Genomic DNA, 23,172 nt, shown 5'->3' on the forward strand with positions numbered 1-23,172 from the left:
TGTTATGGCTGATTATAAATTTCTTGGTTAGATGGTTTGAGGATTGTAAAGTTTACCCAACATGAGCATATGTTAAGCATCTAAAAACCTTTAAATGAGACACATCAGTTTTTTGGTCACTCTTAAGATTCTTGTGGTGTGGTATAATACGACTTTACTTTAGTAGTGGTTCGATTTATTAGATATGCGGCACATGAGTTCTGGTAGCGTCGTATTTGTTCTCACAATTTTGTTTGCTGAGTAAGCAGTATAGGTTGTAGTTAAACATTCATTCTATGATTAGTGTTTCTGTTTTGTAACTTAAAATAACTTAGGAATTCTAACTTTTCTATGATGCCAAAGTGTTAATTAATCACTAGTTATTGTGCTAAATAAGCAAGCGAGTGGAAACATCTTAGTGTCAGTCATTTTGACACCAGAGTGGAAACCTTAAAATGTTGTAGTATTCTACCATTTGGACATAATGAATGAGCACAAACCACATAAATCTTTAAATACACGAGATAAAAGAACAAAGTAGTTATAGAAGCATACAAGGTATATTTTACGGTATCAAGAAGAGAAATCAAAAGACTTGGGTAGACTTTGAGCTTTCAAATGATCTTCTAGTTTAGATTGAAAGTCGCAATGGAATGAGATGAGTGACCTTTGGCGAGAAGCAAAAGCAATACTAAACTGTTTGATTTCTTCCTCCAGACGTTTCCTCTTCTGAATTTCACAGGACAGATCCTGCAAAATCTTTTCATTTTGCTGACTCAGTGATGCGAGTCTTTTCGATGAATCAGATACGGTTAGAAGCAGCTCATCTCTTTCTGCTAACAAAAGCTGAGACTCCCTTTCAAGGCCATCAACTCTTTCTTTAGAAGCTTTGAGAAGGCGGTTATTAGTATCTAACTCTTGTTCCATGTTCTTGTACATTTCCTTGATCAATTCAATTTCACTACTTAGTTCCGTCTTCCAAGAAACAACTTGTGGGCGGTCCTAAATTCACGTTTGAATATTCTTAGAACCAAAATAAAAGTGAAAAGACAATCATGCATGCAAGTAAGGGATACTGAATTGGTCTAACTAATGAGTACCTTATCATGGGAAGTGCTTGAACAAATATTATAAAAACTTGAAAAAAAAATATATGCTTACTTTTGCCTTTCCACTCCATGATGCCCAATCTAGTTTTCTCCTAAAAGCTATTCTATGTATAAAAGATATACTAACAATCAATAAAGTTTGAACACTAACCTCCTATTATACCTGACTAAAATGCAGGGTAGACAACAGACTCAAGATTAAGATGATGAAAAATATCAAAATGCGCATGTAGTAACTTGTTGATAGTTTTGTCCAGGCATCTACCTTGTCTTTGTTGCTTCCTTGTTCATCTTTTCTAGAACTGCTTTCATTTCCTTCATTCTTAAACATATTTGCTTCAAACGTTGACATGAGAAACGTCACAAATTCACTTGTTCTAGAAAACAATTTTGCAGCCGTGGATTTGTCATCCGCTACCAAACTCTGTTCAAGTCAACAAGATTCATTATGCATGTCAATTTCACCTCATTTGTGGCTTTGCAATGTGTATGCATGGTACCTGAAAAGTAGAAGATATTTCCTCGTTTACGGCTTTGCAAGACTCCCTCAACCTATTAGGAATTTCCTCAGCTTCTCTCTTAAGTTTCGATATCTCCTCCACAAGTTGGTTGTTCAACTGTAACTGTTCTTTATACTTTTTCTGTAGTGCGATTTGAAACAAAATAAGTTTAGATATCCTTCTCGATAAGATTTGATGTAGAAAATCACGTGATAGAGAAACAAACTAACCTCAAATTCAGTTTTTTCACTATTAGCTTCCTGCACTTGTCTTTGAAGATTCTGAAATTCTTTGTAATTGCCAACTTGACAATCCTGTAAAAATTATGCGTGTGCGGTTTTATATAAAATGCATATTGGCAACATAGTTTAACATCATTCATTTTATATAGTAGTGTGATTACATCCTAAAGCATGTGATAGGTTGTATTAGAAAATATAAGTGATTATCTAAATATTAACTCAACTGAATTTGGCTTTAGTGTTGATGATTATAAATAATAGGCTTGTTACAATGCCAAAGATGATACTAGTTAAGCAACCCGCGTTTCATTAAGAAAACAAGTAGGAGAAAACATGAAAAGTTGGAACTTACAGAATCTTGTTTTGCAGGAGTCATACTAAGTAAATCAAGATCAGGTATGAAACCATTGTTCATCTTGAACCACGTGTCTTCATCAGCAACAACACCACATTCATATGGAAGAGGGCTATATTCAGGTGGTGTCAATTTATAAGATCGTTTAGCAACAAATGCATGTGGAGCTGGTTTAAAAGTAGGAGTACTAAAAGCATCTCCTTGTGTGTCAACGGTTTCTTGTGTTAAGGATTCGCTACCCTACAAACAATCTAAATTATCAGCCAGCGGTATAGATGAAACATAACAATAATAACTAATGAAGTCTTACCTGGGCTGAGATTCTTTCTCTATGTGATTTCCTCTCCTCCTCCAATTCCATAGCAAGCTTTTCACGTTCTAGTTCATACTGATAAATGGAAACATAAACAATCGAGTTAACTATAAAAGAAGATGATGACTAAACTGAATAAACTTACCTTGAGCATATCATTTCTCAGTTTCAAGATTTCTTGTTCCAAAACCCCCGCATGAGATCCCTATCAAAGTAGTACACTGCATTAAAGTTCTAACCTTGGTGGCAGTGGCACAACCTCAAAACAAGATGTAATAAACACCTCACCTCAAGTTTCAAGCGTAATTCCTCTATTTCGAGTTTTTGGCGCTTCAGCAAGGCAGCATCTGTCAGAATCTATTGAGAATAAAAAACCATTTAACCTTAATAACAATGGACAACAAAACATAAATAAATAAAAGATAAGGTCAATATATGCTTCAGTACCACGGTATGAGGGCTGTAATTGAGCCGAGCCAGGGTGTGCTCGAAGTTAAACGAATTGGCTCGAGCTCAACTCATTTTCTTCATCGAGCTGAAAAATCAAGCCCGAGCTCAGCTCGTTTAGATCTGGATCCGAGCTCCTTTAATTAATTTATTTATTTTTGTACAAATTTTGATATATAAAACACAAAAATATAACTTAAACATACATATTATATAAAATTTATAAACTAGAGAATGTATAACGTTATATGTTATAATTTTGTTATTTTTTATAATGTTTTAATGATCGAGTGGCATAATATATGTATAATTTTTCTTTTCTTGGTAGGCTATTATTATATATAGATAGTAAAATTTAAGGTTTAATCTAAACGAGCCAACGAGCCTAGCCAAGCCGACCCTGGCTCGAGCTCAACTCGTTTAGAAATCGAGTTGAGCCGGCTTGTTTAAATTCGAGCTGAGCCGGCTTTGACTGAGCCGCGAACTTTTTGAGCAGCCCTAAGTATGACTAGTGTCTCACTCCATATTTTTGAAAATAAACAAGAAGAATGAGCATTATGCTTGGGCCATATGTGTTTCTAATGTCTTAAGTACATAGATTACAGTGAAATACATAACAAAAGAATAAAGAGCAAATACAGTTACTGTTGAAGCCATACAGCAGCATTGTTCAGTTAGTCAATAAGTATCTTAAATCAATATACTAATACCAAGAAACACTAGTATGATGCATATACTTCTTTTCTTATAGAAACAAGGTATACACTTCCCAGATAGGATGGATATGTTTCCTCTTACAGTGTATTTTATCAACTACAGAAAAACTTAAAAAACGAAACCTTTACTACTCAATCAAACTTCATGGGCAATAATTAACCGGCAAGATTGTCTCTCCCTAAATGTATGTGTGTCTCTAGATCTTCTACCCCCTTTTAACTATATATAATCAAAATATCAAAAAATGGACTGATCTGGCCAAAAATGGGTCTGAAGTCTGAACCCACCAAAACCAGGTCTGAACCACCCAAAAGCAGGCCTAAGCCTGTACCAACCTAAACAAAGTCTGAACTAGCTTATGCTTCCTTGTTTAGACATCTCACTTCCCAAAATTATTTACATGATGAAGCAATGTGGAATCAAAATCACATTTAAAATGATCACCTTGTCATTACTTTTTGGACTTTGTTTTAAAATAACTATATTAGGTCTTTTACTTTGTAAAACAGTATTGAATTATTAATAATCTGATAAAGGCCCGATTAAAGTATACTCGAGAAGAAGGAAACGGGCCACAAATGCCAATACGGGCCAGCTGAATTCTGTTTTTGGGTTTAAACTGGATCCATTTGGTCAAGGAGTTAGTGGTAAGTTGGAAGAGTGGGGAGCAATTAATATGGCCTTTATTAACAGGAAGATAAAAGAGTAAGGAGTTGTTCCTATGCCAGTAGTTACACGTTTTGGGTTAATAAAAGCAGGCTTCTTATTTGTGTATTTCTGATTCTAGTTTTTCATCAAAAAGTATTTTGTAATTGGAGACATTGCCCCTCTCGAATCGGGCTGTTTTATCTCATTTTGAATAAAGTTGCCTGCTTGAATATTAGATCTTAACATAATCTTTGCCTATCATATATTAATTTTTCTTATTGCACTTTTCTTCACGGATGTGCACTTTTTTTCACCTTGCGCCTAGGCAACAGGCATCCCTTTGCGGGTGCACTGTGTACTTTTTACTACTTAGACCAAAATGATGGCCTCTTTAGGACAGCCTACACAAAAGCTACAATATCATATGCTACAATTATCGCAAAAGAGAATGGTATAAAGAACAAGACCAACCTCGTTTACTTGAACACAGTTGGTGATACGTTTAGCTCTACTAGCAAACTGAAGTGTTCCCTTGGTTTCCTCTATATGAACCTACATATACATGTACCATTTAAACAACAACAAAAATTAACATGTAGTACACAATTGTGTAAGAAAGAAAACATGACAATGAAAATGATGTCGCTATACCTCCTCTGGTGCCACAGTACAAATAATTGATGTTTTTGCATTGCCACCAAGTGCAGGTTGAAGGATACGGGTCAGCTTGCTATCACGGTAAGGAATATGTCCCCTGCAAAAAGAATGTAATCATTTTGCTATCAACTTATAGCACCTGTTCTATCAGATGAAATTTGCTTCAGGTGCTAGGAAATAGTAAGTAAAAATTATATTAAGTGAAGTAGTATCGTTTAAAAACAAACAAACCAACTTATGCGAAAGAAGGATGTAATTAAATTTGGGTGATAAGCTAGAAAAATAGGCCTCTGGGTCAGTTTATTTAGTATTGCCAAATACCAGAGGATTGATAAACATATCGATATATCTATTGTTTTAAGAAGTTACTACTTGCAGGAAATAGGGGTGTTACACAACTAGACTAGACGTAGAGTCGTAAACATGTACCTTTGCTTTGCACCATCACTCAATTTGTTGATGACATTGCCAAGAATCATTAAACTCTTGTTGATGTGCTTTCCCTCCTTCAATCGAACTCCACCAGCTCCAGTTTTGGCAATCCGTTCAGACCCAGCTAAGTCTACCAAATTCTAGTTCCCAGATAGAGAAGAAAAACTCAAAACACGGATACGATAATAATTTACATTACCAAATAAACTATAAGATAAAAAGGTTACAAACCAAGACAGAAACACGGATGGCATCATCCAAAGTTGAATACTCATTAGAACCTGAGTCTTTCCCCTTGCTCTCAATCACCTGAGATTATATAATGGCTTATAAACCATACTAAATTAAATGACACTAACATCAACAATGACAAAAGTAACTACATACCATCCGAAAGATGGTGTGAGATCTACTACTTCGTGCATTCATATTAGTCTCACCAAAGTGTCTATTGGCTGAAAGAAGCAAGCAGTTTCATATGGTTAACTGTAATAACTAGCATATAAAATAAAAAATCTGAAAATATAGTCAAACCTACTTTCCCCCATTTGAATGAGTTTAAGTACTTGATCAGCACTATTAACAATCTCCTCCCTAAGGCCCGCAACATATATACCACGCTGCAACAAGTATACATCAGCAAAAGGAGAGCATTTCTACCGTAATGTGACGTAATATATTATAAAATAGAGTGCCAGTACCTCCAAACTTTCATGAATCTGCAGCTTCTGATTCTCAACAGCAAAAAGGTCGTTGATTTCTTCATTATATATCTCCATGTAAGAGACTCTAATGAGAAACTCCCTATCAGTGGACTGCAAAGCAAGCAAATGTTGATAGTTATACTTTGGCGGCGGCTTAAAAATAGTGGTAAGAAGAAGTAATCTGATCTGATAGATACCGTGTTTGTTTTGGAAAAGATATCTTCGACAGCGCGATGAATAATTCCTGGATCATTGTGTGATCCATTCATCGTAAAAGTTTTGCCACTGCTTGTCTGTCCATAAGCAAAAGCAGTACCTGGTCGCTCCGGAACAAATGAATTATTAAGTAAGTGAAGTAGGGGTGTTCAGAATTCGATGTTCGATTTGATTCAATTCGATTAATCAAGATTCAAATTAAATATACAAAGGTATGTGTGTATATATTTATATTTTTATGTATACGTAAATATATAATATTACTTGTAATTTTGTGTATGTTATTGGTACATTATTTAGAATGTTTAAGCTTGGAACTTTTAATGTGGAGTGGATGTACTCGACTTCCTGTGTTGAATGTTATTGGTATTTTATTTTGAATTTTTATAATGTCGTATTGTGATTTGTGGCCACTTCAAATTTATGTCTGGTGTTACAATTATAATTTTGGTATTTGTTTACTTTGGGAGAACTTGAAATTCGAATAGGAAAAATAATACAAATACGAATCATATAATGAAGTTTTAATCGAAAGTGAATACAAATGCAGGCTACAAAAAATAAATTATTTGAGAAATTCGATTCGATTAGTTTGAAAATTCGATATTCAAATCGATTGAAATGAAAGAGAAATTAAGGTTAGTTAGTTACCATTGAAGCCTTGAAGAACGGCATGGATAATGTCCTTGGTAAACGCTAGAATTCGAGCAATCGTGGTCGAAAACATGATCTGTGTAAGTAGAATGAATGAATTACAAGCAAGTAAAGAAAAAAAGAAGAGGAAGGAAGGAAGTATAATAATAATAATAATTAGGTGGTACAACTTAGATTTTGTAAGTAATAACTTTTGATAAATAAAGTTAAGTAATACACTAAGTAAGTCTGAAATTTAATTATAACTACTATTCACAAACTTAAAAATAAATCATAAATCTCTAAATACTTCTTTCGATACAACATTAGATAATACACTAAAAATATGGTAGCAACTAAAGTAAAATAGTATTATGAGAACATAAACGGTACAATCGAAACAATACGAACAAATCATCAATAGAAGAAAATGTTCGATTAGTTGAAGAATGTACAGTAAAGGAGAATTATTAAGGTTTTGATCGACAAAATATGGATAGAAAGAAAGATATTACGGTTACAGGTGAAAAGAAGGCAGACCAGGTTCAATTAAGATCCACGTGTTTTTAACAATGATCCCGTTGAATAATGAAAATGTTCAGTTTATAAAAATGTTTTATAAAACGTTTTTTAAAAATATAATATATGTTTTGTAAAAGCAATTAGAAAATTTATTAAACAAAAAATATATAAAAATAACTTTTAAAAGGTAGTATAATTAATAGGAGACAGAGGCGGGAAGAAAAAATAATAATACATAAGAGAATGACATGTGGCATAAGAAAACTTTTATTTATTATATAGTATAGATTACTATAGTTTACATACATACTAAGGCTATGTGTAGTGGAGGGGCTACAATTGGGGGGCGAATTGTGACACATGGCGCCCAGTCAGCAAGGAGTGAAAATTTGTTTTTGTGTGTAATAGTGTAAGGGACTAGGGGCTACAAGTTGGGCCCACAGTGTCTTTTTTTATTATTTTCTTTTTATAATTAAACTAATTAAATAAAAACCAATTTATTCAAATAATTAAATAAAAATGCATTAAAATTAAAAAGAAATACAAAAAATACATAACTAAAAATTAAAAAAATACATAACTAAAAAAATACTAATATCCATAATATTCGCGCATTTTTTTCAATTTGTTGTCGTTACAATAATGCGGCATCTTCGTGTAACCCGGCCACTTTGAGATATTCGTATTCTTTACTCATTTCCCGCAATTTCAACATAGCGGCAATCTTTTCGTGTTGTTTGTTGGTTTCTCTTATGGCATCGTTGAATTCCTCGAAACACTTTTCGTGTTTTTTGATCATTTCTGTCATGATAGCGGTGAGTTCCACGGGTTTCGGTTGGTTCGGGTTGTTTGTAGGATTCATTTTGTTAGATTTTTTGAAGAATGTGTTTGTTTATATAGATGTGAAATGGAGAAGAAGGATATGAAATGGTGAAGAAGGTTTATGTTTATATAGATATATAAATATATTGTTTTAATTAATTTTTTTTTATTTTTTACCGTTGTCAAACGGTCAAATTAATAAAATATTATTATTTTCTCACAAGTTTAGGCGACATTAACAATCCGCCCCCGCCCCTTATCGCCCAAAAATCGCGGGGGGGGGGGGGGGGGGGTTGTTCTAGCCCCTTCGCGCCCACTACATATTGCCTAATGCTTCTCGAATTTCTTGGTAATTAAATAATGTCATTCAAAAGTAACAATTCAATTCGTATATGAATGTTAATGATTGTGATATAAATAAAATAGTAAATCCATACTAATGGGGTGGTTAGTAGGGCTGAGCCAAAAACCGAATTAACCGAACCAAAACCTAATTAACTGAAAAAATCGAACCCAAGCATCAACCGACGGTTAATTTTTTGTTTTTTTTGAAAAACCTAACTGAACCGATTGACGGTAATAAAGATTATCAAGATGATGTGGAATAGGCTAAACTTTGAAAATAAATAAGATGATGAGTGAAGATTGTGACTACACATATAATGTTATTTAATTAAGAACTTTGTTGAATTTTTAACTTTGTAACACGTGTCTAATTTTGTTTTTTTTTTAATTCAATATATATGTGGTACTCTAATGCATTCTTAAACAAGCTTAAAATATGCATTTTCATTTTTAATTTTTTTTTTCGCAATGTCTACACGGAATTGAAAAAAAACCGAAAATAACTGAACCGAAACCGAATATAACCGGAAAACCGAACGTTTGTATATTCAAATAACCGATTAGTTCGGTTTCGGTATGGGTTTCGCCTAATAAGCGAACCGAACCGAAACCGAAAATAACCGGAAAACCGAACGTTTGTATATTCAAATAACCGATTAGTTAGATTTCGGTATGGGTTTCGCCTAATAAGCGAACCGAACCGAAACCGAAAATAACCGAAAACCGAACGGCTTGTATATTCAAATAACCGATTACTTCGGTTTCGATATGGGTTTCGCCTAATAAGCAAACCAAACCGAACCCTGCTCAGCTCTAGTCGTTAGTCAATCACATTGATTGTTGGTGCACGATTTTGGTGTCCGTAGTGATCGAATAAGTTATAGGTTGTCTAGTCTTTGTATTTAATGTATATTTATTGTGAATTGTGCTTTGGCTTATAAATAGGTAGATTATGTTCATAATTGAGTGAGAGAGCTAGTACATAGATAGAGAGAGATCTAGATCTAAGTTATTATCTCGATAACTTATTATTATTCACCATTATGTATTCATCCATATTTATCAATAAAGTATGTGTTTAACGTTTAGATCTCGTGTATTCGTATTGTTTAATTGATGTATCAACGTGGCTAGATCTTGGAAGGTTTTCACATTTGGTATCAGAGCAGACGGCTGCTCTCGGTGCATCGATTAAGGTATGACTCTGGTCAAAATAGTGTTCATCGGGTTTTGGTCAGATCTGGAGTAAATTAGTGTGTTATTGGTGGAATTGATGGTAGATTCGTGTTTGTTGATGTAATACGAATCTTCCTGTGTAATTTGGTGTTAAGTTATGGTGTATTGAAGGATCTGCCATGGAAGAGCATGGTTATGGTTTGATTCAGTTTATGATGATTCGGTCTTTGTTAAGTTAAATTGATGTTAGATTTGGAATCGCAATGAAATTCTGAGCTTTCGGTGTGATTTTCGTGGTTAATTATGTGGTTTTGATGAATCTACCATGGTTGAAGTTCAAATTTCCAGAATCCGGCCAGATCTACGATTTTCCGGCGAGATAACCACTTTTTCCGGCAAAACACGCTTTTCCGGTGATCTGTTACAGATCCAACAACCTGATTCGTTAAGTTACTGTAGCAATTCGTTATGGAAACTTAACGAATGTAAAATTTAACGAATTAAGGTAATTCGTTAAATTAAAGATAACGAATTAAGGCAATTCGTTAAGTTAATTCGTCATGGTAATTCGTTAAATTAATGATAACCAATTAAGGTAATTCGTTAAGTTAAAGGTAACGAATTAAGGTAATTCATTAATGTGTACGACGAAGTGGATATCTTAACGAATGGAAGGCCATTCGTGTGATTGTTATAACGAATTAAGAATGGAGAGCACGAACTAAGTTAACAAATGGGGTGGATATTTATAACGAATGGAGAGTTCATTCGTTAAAAAAAAATACGTTAAGTTCTGGAGAATTTACTGGAGGGAGGAGAACGTTGGTGTGGCTAGTCAATAGGCTCGTTTTGACCATGCAACTGCGGCTTGAAGAGTTTATCAACTAAAACTCATGTTTTGAAAAGAGTGGGTGATGTGGGCTTTATCTTTGAATCCCATGGAAACCATGTTTTGAGAAGCGAATGAACATATAAAAAGAATTAAAAAAACTTGAAAACTAAAAAAAAAATTATTTGGCGGGAAAATTTTACTTGAACGAATTTTTTCCTGGATACTCCTCATAAGTGAGACATCATTCTTGAAAATTTTGGCGAAAAATATTTATTTTCCGATAATTTTCGATGAATTTTTGGTGGCAAAATCGGAAAAAATTCTCTTAATCGAAATTTTTCTGGGATGTTTGTAAGGCCCCGTTACCGGTAGCCCTACTTTCGTGTTGGATTTACTCATAAACGCAGTTCTAAATATCAGAGTTAATTAAAACATTCGCGGAATATAAAAGCTTTCATAAAACATTTCATAACAAAACACATCTTGTCTTAAAACATCATTTTGTCTTTCAAAATAAACAAACATTAGACTTAAACGTCTTGAGTCTTCCGATGCCAGCCTCTTATTCAGTGCCACGTGTCTCCTCAAGCGAGCTGGCTCATCCTACTCACCTGCGTGCATACTAAAAGTCAGCTACGCTGAGTGAGTTCTAGTTAATCATACATTATACAATACACATAAACTTATATTCTTTCATTCATACTTTCATACTTTCATACTTTCTTTTTGTATTAACTTGCTTTCATATCTTACGTTATAAAGAGCATTACGCCCTACATTCCTCGAGTATTATTAGGGCTCGGTACTCTTTTTACTCGAGTATTATTAGGGCTCGGTACCCTCCTTCCTCGAGTATTATTAGGGCTCGGTACCCTCCTTCCTCGAGTATTATTAGGGCTCGGTACCCTCTTTCCTCGAATATTAGTAGGGTTCGGTTCCCTAGTTCTCGAATATTAGTAGGGTTCGATTCCCTCCTCGTTACCATACAACCATACATCATACCTCGAGTATTATTAGGGCCCGGTACCCTCTTCGTAACCATACAACCATACAACCATCATTTCCTTCTTTTATTAACTTTATCCCATTCATAGGCATAAGCATACATATCATACTTACCTTATACATAGCGTTACAACCTGACAGTACGTGCAATATCCGAAGATCGTTCACGTACCATCAAGCAATCATTCATACATTTCACATTATTCACATAAGGCATACACTTATCTCTTAAGATAAGCGTATTAACAAACATATTGAGTATGCACACAGCCCCGAAAACATAACACATAAATGGGGCTAGAAACTCACCTGAATCCTGTTATGTAACATCCCGAAATTTCAAGATAATATTAATTATATTACTTAATAATAGAGGGAAAGTTTACTCGGGTTATCAGGAAATAAATAAAAGAGTAGGAGTTGGTATGGGTCGGGCTAGTGTCGGGTAATGGACGTTGGTTATGGATTTGGATTAATTGAGATGGGTTAAATGAGAATGGGATTTCAGAGATATAAATACCCCCAAAATCCCAAAATATCTTTCATATTTCCCCCACTCTCCTAAACACATACATACACACACACTCAAAACACACACATTCTAACCGATCAAGATTCGAAGCCGAGACCCGAGATTTTGTTGATAGATCTGAGTTGGTAAGGTAAGAACAAATCCAACAAAGCTAATATTACTGAAAATGGTTAGGATTGGATGGGTTAACCGGACCCGAAACCCAAACTGCCCAAATCGGACCCCTAAAACGTCGATTTTAGGCCGATTTGATGGTTGGGATTTGTAGGCGCCGATCATACGATTCCGTGGGTACCAAAATCGAGTTATTTGGCTAAGAAACGAAGGATTTATGGGCAAACAGATCTGCAGCGCGATAACTTCGCCTGCAAGATTAAGTTCGCCTGATGAACTTCGCCTTCAAGCGTAACTTCGCCTTCAAGCGTAACTTCGCCTAAGGATAACTTCGCCTACGGCCAAGTTCGCCTAAGGATAACTTCGCCTGAAGCCAAGTTCGCCTAAGGATAACTTCGCCTGAAGCCAAGTTCGCCTAAGGTTTAACTTCGCCTGAAGCCAAGTTCGCCTAAGGTTTAACTTCGCCTGAAGCCAAGTTCGCCTAAGGTTTAACTTCGCCTGAAGCCAAGTTCGCCTAAGGTTTAACTTCGCCTGAAGCCAAGTTCGCCTAAGGTTTAACTTCGCCTGAAGCTAAGTTCGCCCGAGGGTTAACTTCGCCTAAAGCCAAGTTTGATTAGAAAATAAATTATAAAGCGATAAGTTAAAGTAAGCTAATACTAGGCCACCAGATTAGATCAGACGAGTATTGATACGTGTAACTTGTTCAGTCAGCCGAGCTCAGTTAAAGAAGGGATTTACAGCTATCAGAAGAAAGAAGCAGAGTCCAGGTGAGTTTCTAGCCCCATTCCTTGTTATGTTTTCGGGGCTGTGTGCATACTTGATGTGTTGTTAATACATTTATCCTAAGTGATAAGTGTATGCCATATGTGATATATGTGATATGTATGAATGATTGCTTGATGGTACGTGAACGATCTTCGGATATTGCACGTACTGTCAGGTTGTAACGTTATAAATATGGTAGGTATGATATGTATGTTTATGTGTATGAACGTAATAAAGTTAATAAAAGAAGGAAAGGACGGTTGTATGGTTGTATGGTAACGAAGAGGGAATCGAACCCTACTAATATTCGAAAACAAGGGACCAGACCCTTATAATATCTGTGATGTTAGGGACCAGACCCTTATAATATCTGTGATGTTAGGGACCAGACCCTTATAATATCTGTGATGTTAGGGACCAGACCCTTATAATATCTGTGATGTTAGGGACCAGACCCTTATAATATCTGTGATGTTAGGGACCAGACCCTTATAATATCTGTGATGTTAGGGACCAGACCCTTATAATATCTGTGATGTTAGGGACCAGACCCTTATAATATCTGTGATGTTAGGGACCAGACCCTTACAATATCTGTGAGGATAGGGACCAGACCTTCATAATATCTGTGATGTTAGGGACCAGACCCTTATAATATCTGTGATGTTAGGGACCAGACCCTTATAATATCTGTGAGGTTATAGGGCGAAAGGCTCTTTAAAACGTATGATTATGAATGTAAAGAAAGTATGTAAGTAAGAATGAAGGTGTGAGTACTTATGTGTGTATGAAAGAAAGTTATGAGGTTAAGTACGTATGTATGTAATAAGGTATTGTATGGTATTGTATGATTAACTAGAACTCACTCAGCGTAGCTGACTTTTAGTATGCACGCAGGTGAGTAGGATGAGACAGCTGGCTTGAGTGGAGGACACATGGCAGAAGACTAAAGCCTGGCATCTGAAGATCTGATATGTTTTATAAGTTATGTTTTGATTTTGAAAGACAAGAGGAATGTTTTAAGATATGATTATGAATTGATATGTAATGTTTTATGAAAGTTTTATATTCCGCGTAAAGTTTTTAATAAACTCTGATTTGAAGAACTGTGTTTATGAGTAAATCCGACGCTAAAGTAGGGTCACCGGGTTCGGGGCCTTACAAGTTGGTATCAGAGCATAAGTTCGAGAGATTTAAGCATCCTACATGCTTAGACTCGAACAGAGAATGGGATTTAAGTAAGAAAAGAAAGAAGATGCCAGTTCAAGAATGCCATGTGTCGCTCAAGAAAAAATAGTAAAGGTATGGTGTATGATTAAATGATATATGTTAATGAGAAAGAAAAGATACGTGAACGATAAGGATAGAAGTAATTGATTGTTTGATTTAACTAACTGCTTAAGTAGAACCAGCACAAATAGACTCATAAAGGGAAGTGTATAGGACACGGAAAGCAACGTGATCAGCTAGTCACAGCTGGCCACTGTTATTACCTGTTAGCCTTGCTATCCTTGTACTAAATAGTTCCTTGAGTGATGATGTTTGTGTTGTCCCTTTAAGAAGAATATGTGGTATGTCACAGCCGTTTTATGTTTAGTAGTTAAAGAGTGTTTTATGTTACAGTTGAACCTATGTTTGTTTAGCAAGCTTGAATGATTTCCTTTTATGTTATGATGAAATGTTGTTTTAGACAATAGTGTTAAAAGTACTAATCGAAACCCTTAGAAGGATGAGACGAGACTTGGTACATCGAGGGCCTCATGGACAAGCTACCTTAAATAGCTAATACACATGACCACCATTCGATGACTGTAAAACCGGAAGTAAGAAGGGTAACATAGAAAACGAAGGCGATTCAATAAAGCGTGTAAATATAAGAAGTTTTCCTTTTATAGGGAATAAGTTTGGTTTCGGGGACGAAACCTCTTTAAGGAGGGGAGACTTGTAACATCCCGAAATTTCAAGATAATATTAATTATATTACTTAATAATAGAGGGAAAGTTTACTCGGGTTATCAGGAAATAAATAAAAGAGTAGGAGTTGGTATGGGTCGGGCTAGTGTCGGGTAATGGACGTTGGTTATGGATTTGGATTAATTGAGATGGGTTAAATGAGAATGGAATTTCAGAGATATAAATACCCCCAAAATCCCAAAATATCTTTCATATTTCCCCCACTCTCCTAAACACATACATACACACACACTCAAAACACACACATTCTAACCGATCAAGATTCGAAGCCGAGACCCGAGATTTTGTTGATAGATCTGAGTTGGTAAGGTAAGAACAAATCCAACAAAGCTAATATTACTGAAAATGGTTAGGATTGGATGGGTTAACCGGACCCGAAACCCAAACTGCCCAAATCGGACCCCTAAAACGTCGATTTTAGGCCGATTTGATGGTTGGGATTTGTAGGCGCCGATCATACGATTCCGTGGGTACCAAAATCGAGTTATTTGGCTAAGAAACGAAGGATTTATGGGCAAACAGATCTGCAGCGCGATAACTTCGCCTGCAAGATTAAGTTCGCCTGATGAACTTCGCCTTCAAGCGTAACTTCGCCTTCAAGCGTAACTTCGCCTAAGGATAACTTCGCCTACGGCCAAGTTCGCCTAAGGATAACTTCGCCTGAAGCCAAGTTCGCCTAAGGATAACTTCGCCTGAAGCCAAGTTCGCCTAAGGTTTAACTTCGCCTGAAGCCAAGTTCGCCTAAGGTTTAACTTCGCCTGAAGCCAAGTTCGCCTAAGGTTTAACTTCGCCTGAAGCCAAGTTCGCCTAAGGTTTAACTTCGCCTGAAGCCAAGTTCGCCTAAGGTTTAACTTCGCCTGAAGCTAAGTTCGCCCGAGGGTTAACTTCGCCTAAAGCCAAGTTTGATTAGAAAATAAATTATAAAGCGATAAGTTAAAGTAAGCTAATACTAGGCCACCAGATTAGATCAGACGAGTATTGATACGTGTAACTTGTTCAGTCAGCCGAGCTCAGTTAAAGAAGGGATTTACAGCTATCAGAAGAAAGAAGCAGAGTCCAGGTGAGTTTCTAGCCCCATTCCTTGTTATGTTTTCGGGGCTGTGTGCATACTTGATGTGTTGTTAATACATTTATCCTAAGTGATAAGTGTATGTCATATGTGATATATGTGATATGTATGAATGATTGCTTGATGGTACGTGAACGATCTTCGGATATTGCACGTACTGTCAGGTTGTAACGTTATAAATATGGTAGGTATGATATGTATGTTTATGTGTATGAACGTAATAAAGTTAATAAAAGAAGGAAAGGACGGTTGTATGGTTGTATGGTAACGAAGAGGGAATCGAACCCTACTAATATTCGAAAACAAGGGACCAGACCCTTATAATATCTGTGATGTTAGGGACCAGACCCTTATAATATCTGTGATGTTAGGGACCAGACCCTTATAATATCTGTGATGTTAGGGACCAGACCCTTATAATATCTGTGATGTTAGGGACCAGACCCTTATAATATCTGTGATGTTAGGGACCAGACCCTTACAATATCTGTGAGGATAGGGACCAGACCCTCATAATATCTGTGATGTTAGGGACCAGACCCTTATAATATCTGTGATGTTAGGGACCAGACCCTTATAATATCTGTGAGGTTATAGGGCGAAAGGCTCTTTAAAACGTATGATTATGAATGTAAAGAAAGTATGTAAGTAAGAATGAAGGTGTGAGTACTTATGTGTGTATGAAAGAAAGTTATGAGGTTAAGTACGTATGTATGTAATAAGGTATTGTATGGTATTGTATGATTAACTAGAACTCACTCAGCGTAGCTGACTTTTAGTATGCACGCAGGTGAGTAGGATGAGACAGCTGGCTTGAGTGGAGGACACATGGCAGAAGACTAAAGCCTGGTATCTGAAGATCTGATATGTTTTATAAGTTATGTTTTGATTTTGAAAGACAAGAGGAATGTTTTAAGATATGATTATGAATTGATATGTAATGTTTTATGAAAGTTTTATATTCCGCGTAAAGTTTTTAATAAACTCTGATTTGAAGAACTGTGTTTATGAGTAAATCCGACGCTAAAGTAGGGTCACCGGGTTCGGGGCCTTACATGTTACGCTCTCCGTTAATCGTTATTCTATTCTTGAGCTGTGCACGGCTAACTGTATAATATTTACATGTATCAATTAACTACTACTACTCATGTTGTATTTCCATCTTTATATAACCCACAACGAACGGGGGTCCGGGGGCAGCGCCCCTGGCAGCGGGGTCTAGGGGCGGCAACCCCTAGCAGGGTCCAAGGGGAGAGCCCCTGGCTGGGGTCGAGCTGCCAGGTCAGCTTGGAAAAATTTTATTCCCATTAACTGTCTTAACACGTTTCTCATTAGGTTTTTAATTTATTTTCTAATTTGCTAACTTCAGCGAACTTATCATTAAGCGAACTTAACATTAAGCGAACTTACTGTTAAGCGAACTTAGTGTTAAGCGAACTTAACATTAAGCGAAGTTAAGCATTCAGCGAACTTAACTCAGGCGAAGTTAACCCTAGGCGAACATATGTCAGGCGAAGTTATCAGTTAGGCGAACTTGTCACCAGGCGAAGTTATCATGGGCGAACTTATCACCAGGCGAAGTTATCAGCTAGGCGAACTTGGCCTTAGGCGAAGTTATCAGCTAGGCGAACTTGCTTGCAAGCGAACTTGCATGAAGGCGAAGTTATGGCTTGCAGGCGAAGTTGCCCAGCTGTCGTCTCTGTTCAAACTTAATCACCAAAATCACCCTTATTTCATCGAGAATTTCTTGGATATTACGTTAACTAACTCCGCGATCATTCCCATGGCCTAGTTCGGGTAAAACTTAGCCCGAAAAGACATAAAGTTTGGAGCTTTCGGTTAAAACGTTTAATAACAAGTCGCCGTACATAGCCATAGGTTTGTCAAGTTCATTTCCAACATCAAGTTTGTTACTTTACGTTTTGTTTAGACCCGATTTACTTTATGTTTAAGTTTCAAAGCTAACCGATCCTAAAAACGTAAACTTTAAGGTAAAAGGCATACCTTTACGCGTTCGGTGTGGTCGCGGTTTGCTTGGTTATCTCGTATCTAGCTCGTATATCGAAGGTCTAATAATGGTTGGCTTGATTTTGGACTCGATTCCCGTTCTCTCTCTCTCGCGGCCGTGTGAGGTGAAAGATGTGTGTGTTTTTGAGTGTGTAGAGATTAAGATGGAATGAAATAAGGTTTAGGGTTTTATGGTGGTTTAGGAGGATATTTATACCTCTTGAAGCCCGTGGACCTAAAGCCCATTACCACTTAATCCACCTTAATTAATCTAAGTCCATGATCCGTTCTTTACTCGATATTAAATAAATTAATAACGCGAAGTCACTAAACGTAACTTTCTTTATTTAACATTATAATATTTTAAGATGTTACAATGTTCCTAATGCATTGGGTACTCTTCTCTCAAATTTTGGTAATATATTTTCTGCCCGACTTTTTGCGCGTTTCAATTGGCCGATGGGGAGCCCGCGAGTAATTTAAGGAGGAGTTTGTTTGTGAACTTTGAAGATTATTCAAGACCTTGTTGAATTTGTCAAGATAAGGTGGAGATAAAACATTCATATGAGTTTATTTAGCTTACATTTTCCTACGTTTGCAAAGTTTCTTGAAAAATTACTGCAATTCGAGTGGTAATTCATGCTTGCAAAGCTACGTGTGACTGAGTTCAAGACTGCAATTGTTCTTCGATTGTTGATTGGTTTGTTTGAGATTGAAACCTGACTATGTGGGATACGAGTGTCTGTTCGTTTACTTCTTTCTGAGGGACTTTGATCCTGACTATGTTGGCTACGAGTATACGGCGGATTACTTCTGTTGAGGGGGACGATTCTCGAACGAGTTGATCTTATTGAAGAATATACGAGTCTTGTCATTGGATTGAAGTGATCATTTGGGGTTTATTAATGGAGGTTGGAACTTTGAATCATATGCCCAAACATTAGTGCATCTTTGCGAATGAGATGTGGAAGAGCTTCAAAGAGTTATTGGGATAAACGTTATCAAGAGAGGGAAAACCGAAGTGAAAGATGTTGAATGATCGAGTTGTTCATGAAGATGTGTGACGAGGGTACATGTAAAGATATGTTTTCTTTATCGGTGCTGATGGATAGCTGATGACTTGTTGCTGATTGTTGAAAGATTGAACCATATCATACGCCAATGGATGATCGGGATGATCTCCAAGAGTTGCTCACTTTGAGGGGGTGAATATGAGAGGCTACAAGTTGTTGGTTTGCTGAAAAGATTTAAACATTGTCTTTTTGCACAAGCCCTAAAATCATTAGTCAAGGGGGTGTATGTTAGTGCACAGTTTTGTTACTGGTGATTTGCAGTCAAAGTATTCAAGATTAAAGTATTCGATAGCTACGGAAAATGGGGTGTCTGTTAGTGCACGGTTTTGGTGTCCGTAGCGATCGAATAAGTTATAGGTTGTCTAGTCTTTGTATTTAATGTATATTTATTGTGAATTGGGCTTTGGCCTATAAATAAGTAGATTATGTTCATAATTGAGTGAGAGAGCTAGTACATAGATAGAGAGAGATCTAGATCTAAGTTATTCTCTCCATAAGTTATTATTATTCACCATTATGTATTCCTCCATATTTATCAATAAAGTATGTATTTAACGTTTAGATCTCGTGTGTTCGTATTGTTTAATTGATGTATCGACGCGGCTAGATCTTGGAAGGTTTTCACATTGATTATTATGTATCAAAAATTAAGGCACAAACATTGTATGGAATTAGAGAAAGAAACAAATTTATGTTTTTAAAACATTCAAACAACCTTAAATATTCAGATACTTAATAAATTTATTTTTTGAATTTGTTAATCAATTGGGTATTGTCTATATAAATATAAGGTATAAAATATGTATCTAGTTATACTAATATAATAGACTCATTTCCCTTGTTATAATACAAACCACCTTCCATTATAATATCACGATTTAGTAAAATTCATATAAAAACTGATTCAAAGAAACTAATTTAGGTGTTTCCTAATTAGACTATTAAGAGATTAATACTATTTAATAACACACTTTTTATTAATTCTTATTCAGGACAACATATTCTTATTCAATACACAATATTGGTGGGCAAGACATTTTTAAAGTAACGATTGTCGTAAATAATTAGTTGTGTTTGTATATTTCGTGATTAACATTAATGAGTTAGATATTCAAATAATTACTCAATGCAGTTTGTTGTGTCCTTACTCAATTTTGTACTGTATATCAAGAACAAAAATTATGGTGCAAAAACAGTATGGTCTTCTACTAACAAACGCATTTCCTTTTTCAAAAAATTCAAACCACCTAAAATATTCACATATTAACCAATGTAACTTCTACATTATAATAGGCCTATTTATTGGATTTCTTAGATTAACTGAATTCCTTTTATAGATCAATTTCTACAAACAATCTTCCGGTTTCCTAATTTACCTATGAAAAGTTGAATACTAATTAACTCTACACGTTTTGTTTATATACATTCAACACACAATGTTGGCAAGTTAAACACTTTTACATTATTGATTTTATAATCCTCTATGTCGTTTGAAGTTAGCCGTTATTCTTCGTATCCAGTAAACTAAGGTATGTTATTTATGTTTTCCGTGCGATGTTTATAATTTCTATATTTTTACAATTACATTATGAACATCCAATAGAAATAAGTCACGATTGTGACTAAACTTAATATTCTTTGTTATGTTTTTCTAATTTTTACATTTTGTAAATCAACAAAATTAGACAGCATGCCATATACGTTTTTTTGTCAACATTTATGGACTTTCTCATTTTCATATGGTAACCTTGTTATATTATATTACAGATGTTTTCAAAATCAAATAAGCGTAATTTATTCAATCAACCTCTTCCAATAAGAGGAGTAATTCAAACGGTTAGTCATTTTAATATTCTTTATTTACCTTTCAAATGTTCTAAAATAATGTTTTTTTTTCTGAAAGTGCAGTGCCAACGTCAAGAAAACCACTAAGTAGCATTTCGAATGGTAACAATTTATTTATAACGCTTTATGATGCGACATGTGTGGGTATTGAAAAAGTGTTAAGTTTTTCAAATGTTTTGTTCACACAGTGGCTAAATTTAAATTTATAAAAATGATCATTATCTTAAGTAAACCACACACACATAGGCAAGTGTACATATCGTATATGTAGTAAAGTATAGGTAAGAACCAAATACCGAACAACGGACACAATACTAAACCGTTGTATTTTAACCGGAAGTAAGCATCATAGTGATTTTGTTTGATAAGTAGGCTTTCAAGAGAAATTTAAAAACATAAATTAAAAGACAATATTTTTGGGTTTTTGTATTTTTTTAGATAGAAGATAAAGGATAAAAGTGTATCATCTTGGTTCAAACTCCTCTTAACTTGGTTTAACAATAAATTAGTAAACATGTGATGTAACAACTCGGGCTTTTTGATTAAGAAAATTTTATCCGTAAAATATCGCGTTTATCTGGTAATTTTTATATTAATTTTGTTTGTTTATTATATTTATTTAATATATATAGTTTAACTTTGAAAAATATATACATTTTTAACCAAAAACTATACTTTAAACCTATCTTGTCTCCACCCCAATACTTCAGGGACCAATATGTAAATCTGCCATATATATTATAATATTATAACCCTACCTGGTCCAACCAGGTACCCATACCTGACCCACATCACAAATCGGACCGTTCGATTTCCTTGAACCATAATTCTCATAATAGTATTGGTAATTAAATCATGGGTATCGATCCTCATACCATAATCGACTCTGCCGACGTATTTGATTAGGGAACCAGATCAAATGCGATATGTATTGGCCTATTAAGCATCCGTCTATGAGCCACTTATTAATAGGGGTGTTCAAGAAATCCGAAATCCGAAAAAAACCAAAATCCGAACCGAAATCGAAACCCAAATAAACCAATCCGAATTCTTATTCGGATCGGATCAATCCGAATATCCGAATAGCTAATTCGGATTCGGATATGGAACTTTAAAAAATTGGGATTGTTCGAATTATTCGGATATCCGTTTAATCCGAATAAAAAACATGTTTTTAGTGGTATTTTCTAGTTTGGTATATTTATTAGACTATTATTTGAAGTTTAAATTTTAAATTTGTGTTAAGAGTAATTCGTATTTTCCGGTTTGTATGTTTATTATGTATCTAAACTATTAAATGTTAGGCACAAAAAAATAGGAAATTTTTTAGGTTTATTTCGGATGATTCGGATAATTTCGGATTATTCGGATATTATCCGAATCCGATCCGAATTGAATTTGGATAGATTCGGATTGGATATGAATATTCCTAATTCGGATCGGATTGTATTTCGGATATGATCCAAAAATTTTCAAATCCGAATAACCCGAATAATCCGTTATCTGATCCGATGAACACCCCTACTTATTAATATACATTATAACGATCACCATAAAACATTTAACTCTGCAGACCTCATTCTCTTCCCGTCGCTAACTAAAGCCCCATCAATAATTACACCATCGTTAACGTTTGATGCCTAATCTCCATCGTAGCTTGGCCGGCTCTTGAGCGATCAATTAAACACGCCTGTTATCATCGTTGGAGGTAATATTAAGTCATGTAGCGAGTTCGTTTATATTCAAGGAGCAATGGCCCTAGTGTTAATTTAACTAAAGCTTAACGATTTGAACGATCGGGAATTAAGGTTCCTGAGTATTAGGGATTTAAATAGTATACTATTTTAATTTTTGTTTATGTTTCTAACCAACTGACACACCCAGCGCAGTTGGCTGGGTGTGTGGGTGTTAACGTGTGTTGGCCACTGGCTCGGGTTCGAGTCCAGGCCATGGCAGCTTTGGCTTGATTTTTGTTTTATTTGTTTTATGGATCTAAAAGGTTTAAACAAATTAATGTAAATAATATTTTGTTTATATTTTTTTAAAACGAACATATTAACCGAGCATAGACCGAACCGATGTTAAAACCATATATATATATATTTACCTTACTCTGGTCACACAAAATAATGGTGTTTT

The 23,172-nt window shown here is 35.4% G+C and overlaps 1 protein-coding gene across 1 annotated transcript; it reads right to left on the bottom strand.

The window, feature by feature from the left end:
- Window positions 1-315: 315 nt before the first annotated feature.
- On the bottom strand, window positions 316-7,019 carry LOC143540263 (kinesin-like protein KIN-7N). Its single transcript, XM_077033369.1, has 17 exons — window positions 6,971-7,019; window positions 6,301-6,419; window positions 6,101-6,214; window positions 5,938-6,019; window positions 5,787-5,854; window positions 5,631-5,708; window positions 5,397-5,539; window positions 4,962-5,064; window positions 4,782-4,862; window positions 2,787-2,855; window positions 2,644-2,703; window positions 2,496-2,573; window positions 2,183-2,425; window positions 1,819-1,902; window positions 1,589-1,729; window positions 1,354-1,512; window positions 316-981 (listed from the first exon to the last, which is right to left on the bottom strand). Exons 2-17 carry the CDS (start codon window positions 6,370-6,372, stop codon window positions 553-555), a joined length of 2,004 nt encoding a protein of 667 aa, XP_076889484.1. The 5' UTR covers window positions 6,373-6,419; window positions 6,971-7,019; the 3' UTR covers window positions 316-552.
- Window positions 7,020-23,172: the final 16,153 nt, after the last annotated feature.

This window comes from Bidens hawaiensis, unplaced genomic scaffold, assembly GCF_021521415.1.
Source record: "Bidens hawaiensis isolate Kalapana, Puna unplaced genomic scaffold, B.hawaiensis_p1.1 tig00012184_1, whole genome shotgun sequence".
Classification (NCBI taxonomy): Eukaryota; Viridiplantae; Streptophyta; class Magnoliopsida; order Asterales; family Asteraceae; genus Bidens; species Bidens hawaiensis.